At 37.9% G+C, this 13,550-nt stretch overlaps 1 protein-coding gene across 6 annotated transcripts in view; it reads right to left on the bottom strand.

Annotated features, from left to right (window-relative positions):
- The window catches only part of LOC133520924 (Ca(2+)/calmodulin-responsive adenylate cyclase-like), a 133,392-nt gene that overhangs the window by 88,955 nt on the left and 30,887 nt on the right, over window positions 1–13,550 (bottom strand). For all 6 annotated transcript variants that reach the window (XM_061855613.1, XM_061855617.1, XM_061855611.1 and 3 more), the window contains exons 2-3: window positions 3,861–4,130; window positions 677–1,009 (exon numbers count right to left, since the gene is read on the bottom strand). In XM_061855613.1, coding sequence (XP_061711597.1) covers window positions 677–1,009; window positions 3,861–4,076 — 549 coding nt within the window. In that variant the 5' untranslated portion in view covers window positions 4,077–4,130. The remainder of the gene's footprint in view (window positions 1–676; window positions 1,010–3,860; window positions 4,131–13,550) is intronic.

Genomic DNA, 13,550 nt, shown 5'->3' with positions numbered 1-13,550 from the left:
AGCCCCCGCTTGCAAGGCCCAGGTTGGGCGCCAACTCAAGCCAAGGGCAAGGCTGTGGCCCCCGCGGAGGTCGTACTCGACATAATCAAAAGAACACTTACGGCCCAAATTTCGTACTGCCGATTTTATAGGATTATTTGTACTACTTCAGCTGTAACGTTTGTAGCTAAATATATTGTCTACGAGTTTTACTGAAGAAGCTATGCGCTATAATGAAAACATTATGCGTTCGACTCACACGTGCGTAGATATTATTGTAAACGTATTTCAATAATTAATCAGAATAGGTTTCTACTCCTTTTATTTCTCATCCATAATGGTATCACTACAGACATGTATTTCTAGAGCTAATTGTTTCGTTTTAGATTATGGGTATATAAAAGAAAGGGCTGTGGGAATATCAAAAACCTTTCGTAAATTATTCATTAGCAAAAATTCCGAAACCAAGCAGAGCTCTAGATGATAACAATAAAAATTACTTAAACAAATCAGTCAAATTAAACAGAGTACCAGGGACCAAAGAAGCGTAATTAATGTGTAATATTTTTTGTTTGTATTACACCTCATTTATACACAATACTGTCACGTAAACGTAAAGGATTTCATGTAGCACCTACCCATGTTTACACATTAAAACCACAACTTTACCTAACACAAATTAATGTACAATATTTACCTGTTGCCAGATATGGTAGGGGAAGCGGTGAGCTACAAGCGCGGCTGCGACGGTATGGACCGTCGGCAGGAGGATGCCAAACGCGGCGGCCACAGGGGCGCCGACGGGCAGCAGGGCGTAGGCGGCGAAGACTGCCCAGACGACGTGCGCGGCACCCTCGGCGGCGGCGCCGGGGCTCCAGGCGGGCAGCGTGGCTGCCAGCGCCGCGCCGCCGCCGGCCAGGGCCAGCCAGCAGGCGCGGGGCAGCCGGCGCTCCGGCGCGGTCCCGCCCGCGCGCCCGCACCACCACGCCAGCCCGCCGCAGAGCATCGCGTGCGCGCTTAGCACGCCCACCTGCAATTACAATACTTGAAATACGTCCAAACGCGCTCGCGGCTTACCTTAATTACTAGCCAAAAATTCTACATGGGAATTCGTTCAACTTATCTTACGTATGATCGATCAGCATAAACTGCTAAGTACTTAAATACGTTTCGGCAGGAAATTGTGTTCTCTTTTAGTGATAATGTAGCATTAGCACTAAGTGAACACATTTTCTTAAGTAGTAAGTCTAAGTTCAAAGTGACAATATCTGGCTAAGAGCAATTCCACCCTGACGACATACAAAAGCAGTAACTAAGTCCACAGCTAATACCCTTTTGTACTGCACTTTGCCTTTGTGACTTGTAAATTCCTCTAGTATGAAATCGCCAGTTAGCAGAGGCATACTAACGAACCTAGATAGTTACAAACTGCCATACAGGACTGGATAGTATGTAACAATGCGGTCGTATGTCGTATCGCAGTGGCATTCTCAAAGGGGTAATACGATACCCTGGAAGCTCGTAAAGTTTCCACTTAATAGCACATTTGACTATAACCTACAGGCATTAACATTACAAGCTTAATAATTAAGCGCAGTATCTATTAGAAATTTCACGAACTAAAATTAAGGGCCAGTTGCACCAACCGCATTCGACAAACTACGGTTATCAGTCAATAATATAAAAACTATGAAATTTCCCATACAATATAATTTAGTGAATGGTGATACTGATAGACCATTTGGTGCCACCGACCCTTAATGTCACAAGAAAAATAAAGCCGAAGGTGCCACATTTGTAGCTCGTCACGAGTAGCTCTTTCAACTCGGAAAACTTGGAGTGACGCCAGTTATAGGTATTTATTACCTTATGACAACATGATATAATAAAAACTTTTTACAAAAAAAGTAAACCGACTTCAAAATGTATAAAATAAAATATTATCCTTTTAAAGTATATGCGTTACCAACTGATATGTTTGAAGTCGGTGCCACGCCAAATTGTGTTGTGGATCATACCATGATTTTTGTGCGATTCAATAAGGATGCGGCTATATAAGTATGTACAATACGTTAGCCTTTGCCTTTTGCCTTACACGACAGCACCGCAATGAACATAATTTCTGTAGGTAGGACCCTAAGAACACACGGTCGAACCTTCTTAGCGCAGTTCGTACCATGTCTGTCGGTATATTAGTATAAAGCCATAGCTTTTATTTGCCGCCGTAATTTTTAAACAGCTTTTTTTACTCATTTTCTAACTGACCATAGCACGCAAGTGTGGAATTGAGACTGAGTTATTATCAGTCCCTTATCCAGAGAACTTCGTTTCAAAATATAAAACAATTTAAGGGCCGTCTTCGGGGCCTAAACTTTTTACCTTCATACTAAATTTTACCTAGATCGATTCAGATGTTTAGCCGTGAAAAGGTAACAAAGAGACAGACATAATTAATTCCAGTTTCCAATTTCCAATTACGACAGTTGTAATGTGATTTGTCACTAGCCAGTACAAAATCAGTCGCCGAGGCCGAAACCGGCTAGGACGGGATGATGACATAAAGCTGATTATTTTTGACCGATATTTTTACTATTTGGAGTGGAACCGACTTCAAACATATCAGTTGGTAACGCATATACTTAAAAAGGATAATATTTTATTTTATACTTTTTAAAGTCGGTTTACTTTTTTTTGTAAAAAGTTTTTATTTTACGTTATGAGTGACGCTTGACGCATGAGTGAAAATCACAATCATGTTTTACACTTAATTCGTTAACTTTCATAAATAATCAGGATTTTCCTCGGGAATTCATTCCTGCTACTACTCTAAATCGATCGTCCGCCACTGATCACTGACCCTGAACCACCGAACATTCAACCACCATTCCCCGACCCCTCAGCCCCTGACCATTTAACTCCTAATCCTAACCCCCAATTCCTCAACTTCCAACCCCCGACCCCTCAACTCACCGCCCCCTCAACCCCCTAACCTCTTAAACCCTGACTCAAGCCCCAACCCCACAACCCCCAACCTCAGACCCTCGTCTACCTCACAAACCTCTCACATCTCCCCTTCACATCTTATTTCCAACACTACCTACGTCAGAAATCATAATATACCTACCCAATTATAAGAGGGAAGTTCCACATATCGCCCGTGGTCTTCATAATCTGTAATTAGTCTTACCACGAGTTTGAAACTGACATATTCGCTAGTGTATCTTACTTTCTATGCATCTCGATCATTCTGGCATCCTATTAGTGCGAGCGAGATGTATCGGAAAGTAAGTTACGAACACGTCAGCTAATATGTAGAGTCAAATTCGTGGTAAGGCTACAGTTGCACTACATCAAATTGGTAGTATTCGAGAGGAAATGCTCGAGTTACTTAAGAATACAGTCGAATCACCATACCTGTGCCTTTAAAAATTTAGGAGTTCCCTCTATTCCTCATGGATTCCATCATCAGATCAGAACCAAAAATATTATGGGACCACCTTGAAGGTAACTCACTTCAAACAAAAAAAGAATTATCAAATCGGATCACGAGTGTCGGAATCGGTGAACGTACGTACAAAAAAATCTTCATCATTGTCATAAAAAAAATCATCATCATCAGATCCATTTCATCAAATTGATGGTTTTTGAGAGGAAATGCTCGTTTTGCTTAAGAAAATAGTTCGCTCAATTCCTCATGGATCCCATCATCAGATCAAAACCAAATTAAAATGGGACCAACTTGGAAGTAACTCCTTTCAAACAAAATATTTTAAAAAAATTGCCACAACCGAATACAGAACCTCCTCCTTCTATGTTCTCAGCTCCTCCGGCTCGGTGGACTCGCAGCAACGGTTAGGTTAGTATACAAACTATGGCGTTACCTGCGGCGCTCGGCGCCAGCCGCGCGTGGCGTCGACGGCGGCGAGCGCGGCTGCGAGCGCCGCCCACAGCGCCAGCGCCGAGCCAACCGAGCCGCGCTGCAGCTTGCACGCGTAGCGCGCGTACAGCTCCTCCAGCTCGGCGGACTCGAAGCGCCGGCGTGCCACCAGCCGCGCCAGCGGCCCACGCGCCGACATCGCTTTCACCGCGTGGTCCATGCTAGCCACGCTGCCGCCTCACCTCGCCACCACTAATACCCCGCGTCGCTTCATCTGTAAAAAATAACTACTTTTAACATAAGCTAACAAAACCTTCACTGCATTAACATAACCCTCATACTCAAATGGCAATCGGGTAAAAACTAAAAACACGTAGTTGGGTTAGCATTCGTTAAGGACTGGAACAGAACTAAGTGTAATGTATTACCCACCAGGAACGGGCGATTTAGTCAAGAATACTACAGACTGATGACACGATGGAAAGTATTATATTTAGTATTACGGAGAGAAAATAAATCTTATATTTAAGTATGACAGTAATTTACAAACAAAAAGGGGATTGTTTTCAAATATATAAGCATAACTTATCTCTCTGAATAATAATATTTAAAACGGCAAAAGGCTACGCAGTTTGGACCTCATTATTATTCTACCTTAGTACTAAATACCTAGTAACTTTTCAGGGCTTCACAAATAGACATAAACAACAAAAGACAACCACAAATCTTCTTATGAATCTCGTCAGTAAGCAGCTTACTGTTCTACCGAATAACAATATCTAATAAATAAAATTACAAAAGCCAAGGTAATATCACAAAATTCACAAATAGCTTTTATACCTAACTAATATGTACCTAGGTATAGCCTGAAAACCTGATGAAATACTTTTTAGTTTATTTGCAAAACAGTATATAGATACTGCACACACACAAGTTCAATACGTAATATACCTACTTCAATACGTTTTCCTCCCATGTATGATAAATGATAATATTTCGCCCTAAAACTGGGTCACTCAAATAATAATTACATCATCAACACCTAAACGAGATATTCGTCTTACTTATAGATATACACCCTTATTCATAAACGTCTACTAAAGTTGACAAGCCGCTAATAATCATTTGTCCCTTTCCGACGTATTGGTATGATGGAAAGGGACAAACGATTATTAGCGGCATCGTAAGTTTAGTACACGTTTATAAATAAGGGGGATACTGTATACGCAGTATTTAATGTGAAGTTTGCTTTCTAAATCAGCTGTTACCTACTTAAGGTAGTAATCTACATCATCGATTTCACTCTGATGGACCAACAACGAAATATTTGAACAATTTAGATAAGTAAGCGCAGAGAGAGCTAGCAATATTGAAATATAGAACAGCGCCACTTCAGCGGTTTGCCGACTACTCACGAGCTTTCGGTGCATTTGCAAAATTCCCGTATTTCTCTCTATTTAAACCACTGATAAGGTAGGTTGGTTGCACCGATATTTTCAACTAACTCGGAGCTTTACAAATTATCCACCAACTTTTACTGAGTCCTGCCAAAGTTGCACAACTCAATTTAGTATAATATTGAATAAGCCATTTTATACGAAAAAACAAGATCAATCTATGCCGTAAAAACTCGCATCATATTACAGCAATCTAAGATTATGCGAAAATACTTTCATCTACACAGTGTTACTTACATAATGCACATAAATACGTCGTCAATTGACTGGCAAAAATACCTAAATGTGAAATAAGCTGTCAGTTAAATTACCTGTGGTGTGAAATTATTTTCTAGCGAGTTTTTACTCGATTATATTTGATATTATTTGTAGAATGACACGGAATATATTATCACGGAAGACAAAAAAAGATAGAGAATGACAGAGCAAACATGTTAAGCATGGAAAATGTGCCAAATATTTTGGCACGATACGATACGATATTGGTACGATAAAGTGAGTCCAGCGAGGATTATTTTGGCTGATACATGTACAACCCGTTATGATTGTTAATTTTGGAAGCTTATATATGTAACCATAAAATGTATCTTGATAAAAGATTCATCAGTGTGCAAATTAGTCACATACATGATAAATCATATTTATGCTTAGTTATGATTTGATGTAAGTATTGTATAATAAGTTTGTTTTATATAATGTAAGTAATGTAACCTCTTTAAGTCAAACAATCCAAACATGAACCAAAAAGACCTTCCGCTGATACCCTACACTGAACAAAAAACTCGTTTATACGATTTTTCAGCGTTTCCCTTGAGATTTATTTTCTTCTATATAGTTTTGTATCATGTAACATGAATCAAACAATCGGGCATCACCGTCATGAAACCGTTCGTTACCGCGTTACCTTAATACGTACTCAGCACAGCATGACTCATCCAAGTTGTACTCACTGTGATATTACTTCATTATTTTTTTCGTTCACTTTTAAATATTAAAGGCGAGTAAGTACTACTATACTAGGTATTTTGTTTTTTCTGCCCTTTTATCCGAAGACGGCTAATAGGCGGTACCGTAAACGGTAAAGTGCTTTTGTAATAAACCTCTGGTAGTGTTCTCAGCTCGATTACACTCAAATGCTCACTTCGCGATGGCGTTCTCATTAGATGTCTAATCAGCGGGAGGACCAGTGTAACGTGATCTCAACTATGCGTAATCAGAGAGTTTTCTATACGCGATTACCTCAGTTTTCAACTCGCCCGTGGTCGCTATGTCGGTAAGCAAATGGAATGATCCAGGTCTCTATAGCATTAATTACTGTTAAAGACGAAAGAATCGTAAACTTTTTGTTTGAGTAGAACGGCAGGCTTTTGATCGTTAAAATTGAATTAAAGTTAATTGTTTTGGTTTCTTTTCCAGTTAATAATAATCCGATATAATCCATTTAAATAGTTTTATTTCATGGCCGATATTCGTATATTTCAGATAAATATTTTTGTTCTGGAGACTATTTAGTTTCTTTAATCTAATTTTCTTTTAATTGGTTACATGAAATTAGGTTAATTTCAGGGAATTAAAATCTGGAAATCCGGGAAATAAGGAAGGATATCCTCAGAGAGGCGATTATCGTTTAAAGTTCCATCTATATCTCGGAAATAGTAAAATAATAAATAGGTATTGAAATCAGAGCAAATATATAGAGCGTAAATGACCTGAAACAGTCAATATTATTTTGGTATAATTTCGCGTTATTGCTTACTAATCTGGGAGAAACTTTATTTATTGACAATAACAATATACATAATGGATATATACAGATGATTACTATAACTAGCTTATATCTAAAATAGGCCCTTGAGGCATTGTACCAAGGATGCTCGCGGCATTTCCTCGTTGAATCCTCTTACTAATCTTAGTATATAAACGCCAAATATTTGTGTAACAGCAGAATGCCGTCAAAAATGGAAACAATGACGTCACGTACGTTATTACATAGCAGTAATAACGTACGTGACGTCATTGTTTCCATTTTACCTCATTTTTTTTTTTTAACTAATAGTAGTTAGGTATTAAATTACACGTGAACTTACATTGTGTATATATTGTGCATGTGTTGGGTGAGGACAGTTACATTACTTTCTGTTGCGTAAGGTTGAAAGCCGATATAAAAACCGCACGCTTTGTAGTTTAAAATTGTTTATCATAGCAATATATTTAGGCCAAAATAAATACGACATACCTATAATACTAGCAAACTGCCAGTGACTTCACCCGTGTACAGTAATTTGATTACAACTGCTATCTGAACCTAAAGGATTTCCACGGAACGGGTTCTTAATTAAATTCCTACTAGTAAGCCGTAAGGCATCGGCCATACATAAACACAATTGAAGTTGTAAAATATCCGCTACTGAGCTATTTACTCTCATAAACATAAGCATTTGTTAAAATTAACGAAATATAGGTAATAGGTATTTTGCCTGCAGGTGGCCCAGTTACATTACTTATTTCGCTCAGCAGAAACCAGTGAAACAGATCTATAATGCTAATTAAACAGAACAATTAAACCTCGTTCTGTCCTAATCTGTGTCTAAACCCCGATTCAAACTTAGCACGTCTCAGTAATTACTCATGCCTGACAGATACAACGTTGTTAGAGTTAGAGAACAAATGAAACTCCATATTATTAAGATACAATATTCGGCATCCGCCCAGATCTGGAATTGATTGAGAGGTTAATCGGATTGCCATCAACATGGGGCACGGATACCCAAAAAGAAGAAAAAGACTAAGTAGACAAATAAATGAGTTCTCGTCGGTTGGATGATTTGCGAAATTGTCGGGGGAGGGGGGTCACGGTCGGCGGGTGAATGACCCCAGCACAGCAGACGCGACCGCGGCAAGCGTCGCGGCGCGGCCTGCTGTTGTGACCATCACATTCATGTACCTACGCCTCGAACAAACCATTATAGGGCTCCCTACCTATTTTTCAATTAAAAATAATAATTGTATAAGCATGAGCTGAAAAACCGCAATGCCTTTATCTTTATACCTATAACCAGGGAACGCGATAGGCTTATTAATTTTTTTTCATGGGGTCAATCGATTTTGTTTTTTATGAGTGTAACTGGGACCTACTGCTTACTGCTTCAAAGCAAAAGTCAGATGCTCCCAAAAACATCATATACAATAACCTTTATACAAAACGATCACAAATGAATTAATGTCTGAAAAAATAAACGAAGGCTCTTAAAAGAGGCAATGCAAATTATTTAGTTTATTATTTTTCTTTTTTAGGGTACCCGAACACAAAAATCGGAACTTTAAACTTCCATCCGTACGTTTTTTCACCTGTCTGTCAGCGGGCTCCATCTCAAGATCCATTATAAGTAATAGGTTGAAAAAATGTGTGTTTTCTTTTATATCTTCTGTGTAACTACTAAGTAAGCGTAGAGCATTTTTTTTAGAATAGAAATAAAAAAAAATATTTATTGTCAGACCACAGGTAAAAATATAAAAGATATTAATGGTCATAAGTCCTTTTCCGCAGTCTAGAGTCTACATTGCATAGGTATTGTTGCAGCAACCAAGAAAGTTACCCAATTTCAAGGTAGGTAAATGGCGCTAAAAAGCACACATCGCATATGAAGTTTTTCAAGCTACCTATACCTATAAGCAACCGAGTTAACATGCATACGGGTATTAGTATCATAAGAAGTTGTAGCATTAATAGCGTCAGTTTTTATTCCACACAGTAATGTGTAACTAGAGTGTACACATATATTTTTTTATATATATCACTGTTATACGGCATAATCAACCCTATTATACTGGTCCACCTGAGTCCCACGCTCGCGACGAGATGTTGACATCTCCCTCTTCCTATGAATTTTACTGAATGGAAGGCAAACTGCAGACAAACACGGCATTATTGCGATTTCGAGTTCCGAATCACACGGGATAACGGGCCAAGTTGAAATTGCTCCGTAGCCACCACTGTCAAAGGCTAGCCATTGTGATTGCAAAAACGATTCATATCTACCCGCCGTGGTAAAGTATCCTACGATTACGTAATGTGGAAACTATTTTTTGTTACTGGTGGTAACTATTTGTATATATAGGATTAGGAAGTAAAGAGATAAGGTAAGGTAAGATAATACATGTGTAGAAAATCACAAATGAATTTCGGTTGGAATAGTTCATAACATAATGATATTCTATCATAAAGAAATAAGAAAGCTTAGCACTCCACGCATGGCTATCCCTACTTAATAATAATAATTTGTATGGGAGGTATGGTAAAACTTGTGACTTAGAAGGTTTTAACGTGCTTAAACTTAATATTTATTAGGATTAAATCTTAATATAGATAAGTTTTCGCATAAAACTCATTATAAATGGGGTTTAATTTACTATATGTATGGAATGGGGAAAATACTCTAAGCTTACTAGTATATTTCTCTATGTTTCTATGCAGATGTTTATTATATCAGCAGATTTGCTTGCAATTTGTTATTACTAACGTGATATACTTTGGTAAGTAAATATCGGTACTCCTATTTGTTTTATTTAACCACAATTATTAAAATCTATATAATATTTTTTTCCCACAAAAATATGTAAATACAGGTATTTACTTTGACAATAAGTAAATAAAACACCCGCACCGCATGTTTCATGCAATTGCAGTTTTATCAATCTACACTAGGTACATTGAAGAGCAATGAAAAGGGGCCAGTTTGTATGAAGTTTGTAAGTAAATCAAGATTCAAAACTAAGTTTGATTTGATTTGTACAAGTAAGAACCATGTCTACTTAGAAAATGGCGTATGAGTATTGTGTGTATTATGTTTTGTAAACTTTGAAATTCCTGACGTTCCTCCCGTACAAGGAATTCAATTTTCAACGAACAATGGGTAAGTAATAAGTTAATAGTATATTAATAACTGCCAACCTGCCGTTACCCGGTTGATCGCAACCAGTAAATGTTAGTTAGGCGTGGAATTAAATTTCAATTTAAAATCTAAAGGTAAACTCACTTTTTTAATAAATACTTGTATGACAGCTTGTATTAAAGCTTTGCCAAAGAATGGTGATAATACGAGTAACCTACCTATACTAATCATAAAACGATAAATAATCTTTAAAAATGACATTGTGTAATGTCTTTTTAAATATTTTGGACATGTATAAGTATCTACCTAACGGTTTAGTAGTAGTAGTAGTAGTAAGCTTTTTATTGTACTTTAACTTACAATTAGGAAAAGCTAAGTACAAAGGCGAAATTATCCCTTTGAGGGATCTTTACCAGTTACGAGTAACCCTTGAGTATAGAGTTGCAAAGCGTCCGTCACTTTCAATAAGTGACCGTATTTTTTTATAAATGACCGGTCATTTGGTCTTGAACTTGAGTATCTGATTCAGATGAGAGGAGAAGGCGAAAAGGTTTTTTTTTGTTTTTGATATATTTGTCACTTGAATTGGCCTTCTGATATATCGTACAGGAGTCGTAGGACCTATGGAGATTTTTTAGCTACATGTAGCACTTCCATCTTCAATCTTAATTCTAACCAATAAAGTTGTCAAACGGGCTAATCAACTATTGGAATTAGGCAGTCAAACACTAGGGCAAAGTCATATACGTAAATAGGTGCCATTAAATATTTCGAGCAAGTAGCTCAGCAGCGCGCTGTCCGGCTAATCGGTATGGTTATCGCATTAGTGGCACAATAGCACACAATAATGGACGTGCCAGGCGTAATGAGCGCGTTGTGCGACAAGTGATCGCCGATAAAAAATGTTTGCTATGCTGTAATCACTGTCATATCACTCGGTGTAAGTAATAGTATAATTGGATCAAGCGGACGTTGGCATTTCTTCCTGCTCCGCCTGATTTTATTTATTAGAAAACGGTCATCCTTTTCCGCATTTTACCTTAAAAACTGATTTTATATTATCTGGACTATAACTCTCCGTCTTTGTTTGATTTCTCTTTTCACCGGTTTTGGAACTCTTGCCCATGAAACACTAGCAGAGATTTACATACTTTAACAAGGAGAAAAAAACTGGCCAGTGCAAGTCGGACTTGCGCACTGAGGGTTCCGTACAAACCTGTAGGTATATAATATTATTATATGATGTAACTAAAAATTTACGGTATTTCGCAATTTTTCCTTTACCTGTGCTATAAGAAGCTACTTCGTACCGAATTTCAAGATTCTGAGTTCACGGGAAGTACCCTGTAGGTTTTGATTCCCTTGCGACTGTCGAAAATTTGCGGCATAAACGGCTGTATCTTTTGATTGCGTTGGCTTAAATGTTTGATTTTTTCACAGCTCCAAGGGACAGTAGACCTGAGTATTTGATATAAATTCCAACTTGATACCTCCACGCGTTCCTGAGAAAAAGGGTCTTGACAGACAGACAGACGGATGGATGGACAACAAAGTGATCCCATAAGGGTACCGTTTTTTTCTTTTCGATGTACGGAACCCTAAAGACAGCATTCCGGAATTAAAGGTAGTAACCAAAGTTGATTTGTTCGATCTGAATGCTCTAAATGTATTTTGTGAAACTAGTATAGTGGCCCGAAACGAACGATCATCAATAATATCATGTTTAATAAAAAGTAAAATTATATAATAAAAAACAAATGTGGCCGATACTCTACATACATATAGTTCGAAATTTATCTTTATAACAGATTTTTAAATGAACATTATACGTGAAATGTTGGAATAGTCCTTCACTAGGCCGCTTCGCCGTAAATATTACATACTTAATATGACCTACATAAAACCTCCAGGACAAGTATTCAAGCTGAGAAATAGATTCCCGGGTTGTTAGGGACATTAAACTCGCTTTACATTCTTATGTTTATATCGGCTTAAGCACATTACGTGCAATGCGTTTTCTCGCATCAGTAAATTAAGGTACAGACAATTATATAACTTTATTTCAGCCGCCAAGCGCCAATCTGGTTATAAATTGTATGATCATCATGAAATGCAGATTGCAGATCTGTATGTAATTTTGCATTTCAATGAGTTTTATATTAGGTACGGGTATGTTATTAAATACCAGTTGACTTTGTTTTTTCCATTACACATTTTGAATAAATGTTACCAACGCCACATCATTTTGAACATAAAAAATTCGTTTTTTTTTTGTTTTCAGTACTTTTCTACATTTACTTAAACCTAAATCTAATGTGAAATAAAGCAAGCACAAAATGTTTTAATCTACAAGACTCGTTTTTATTAATATTAACTCATGGTGGTCCTATAACATAGACAGGTGTGAGCCTCAAAAATGCCATATATGTAACAACCGCGAGGTTACGTCCCGCAAATGAGCGAGCCGAGCTGAAAAACACTCTCAGACGGTGCTAGACGGCCGTGTCTTTTCATACTTAGTTTTCAATGGTTATCGAGGTCAGTATTTGAACTTTGAAAATCTGATCTTATTTAATATTAGTTTCGTTGCGTTTCACTCGAACCTATTGTATCGGAACTTGATGCACTGAGAAAAAGGTCAATTAAGGTGAAAATAAAACGTCCGAATGCCGCTACAGGTCCGAGTAGTGCCAGACGACTAGGGTAACTGTGACTTCGAGATCCATAACTACTATGCGGACACTGTCTGGTTCGCCTCAACCGAACGCTTGTTCAGCAAGGGCAATACCGGAAGGAATAAAAAGTTTAAAGTCGTTAGATGTGATGGCCAGCATTACGATCTCGCCACATACTCGTATTCGTATTCTGCCATGCAAGCAGTTGATTTCGGTTAGACGACCCATCAAATAAACGACGCCGACAAGAGTGACGCACTAATGACGTGACTTTCCATTAAATAGGCAGTCTTCATTATCGTCACGCGCTGAGGGTAAGCAACACATTGTAGTATAGCTGTGAAGGAATCACTGCAGTACAGTCTCCTGCAATAATATGTTATACAACGAAGGCCGCAAAATATCTGACACATGCGTATTTGTAAAGACAAGCGTATCACAATTTTGGTACCAGTTAATCAAGTAAAAAGAATTATCTACTACTAATATTCAAAAAAGAGTTATTTTATAAACAAAATGGCATTCAAAAAAAACACAAAAGCTTAGGTGCTCAAAGGCGAAGAACTTAAAAAAAAAAAACAAAAGCTACGCCTGTTTTCTGCCCTCGAGACATGAGCGCCAGAACACTTCAGAGGCGTTAACAACTTAGAAAGTCCAACACACCTCTCCA

This window comes from Cydia pomonella, chromosome 9 (assembly GCF_033807575.1).
Source record: "Cydia pomonella isolate Wapato2018A chromosome 9, ilCydPomo1, whole genome shotgun sequence".
Lineage (NCBI taxonomy): Eukaryota > Metazoa > Arthropoda > Insecta > Lepidoptera > Tortricidae > Cydia > Cydia pomonella.
The sequence above is the reverse complement of the archived record's forward strand: the minus strand, read 5'-3'. Positions and strand labels throughout refer to the sequence as shown.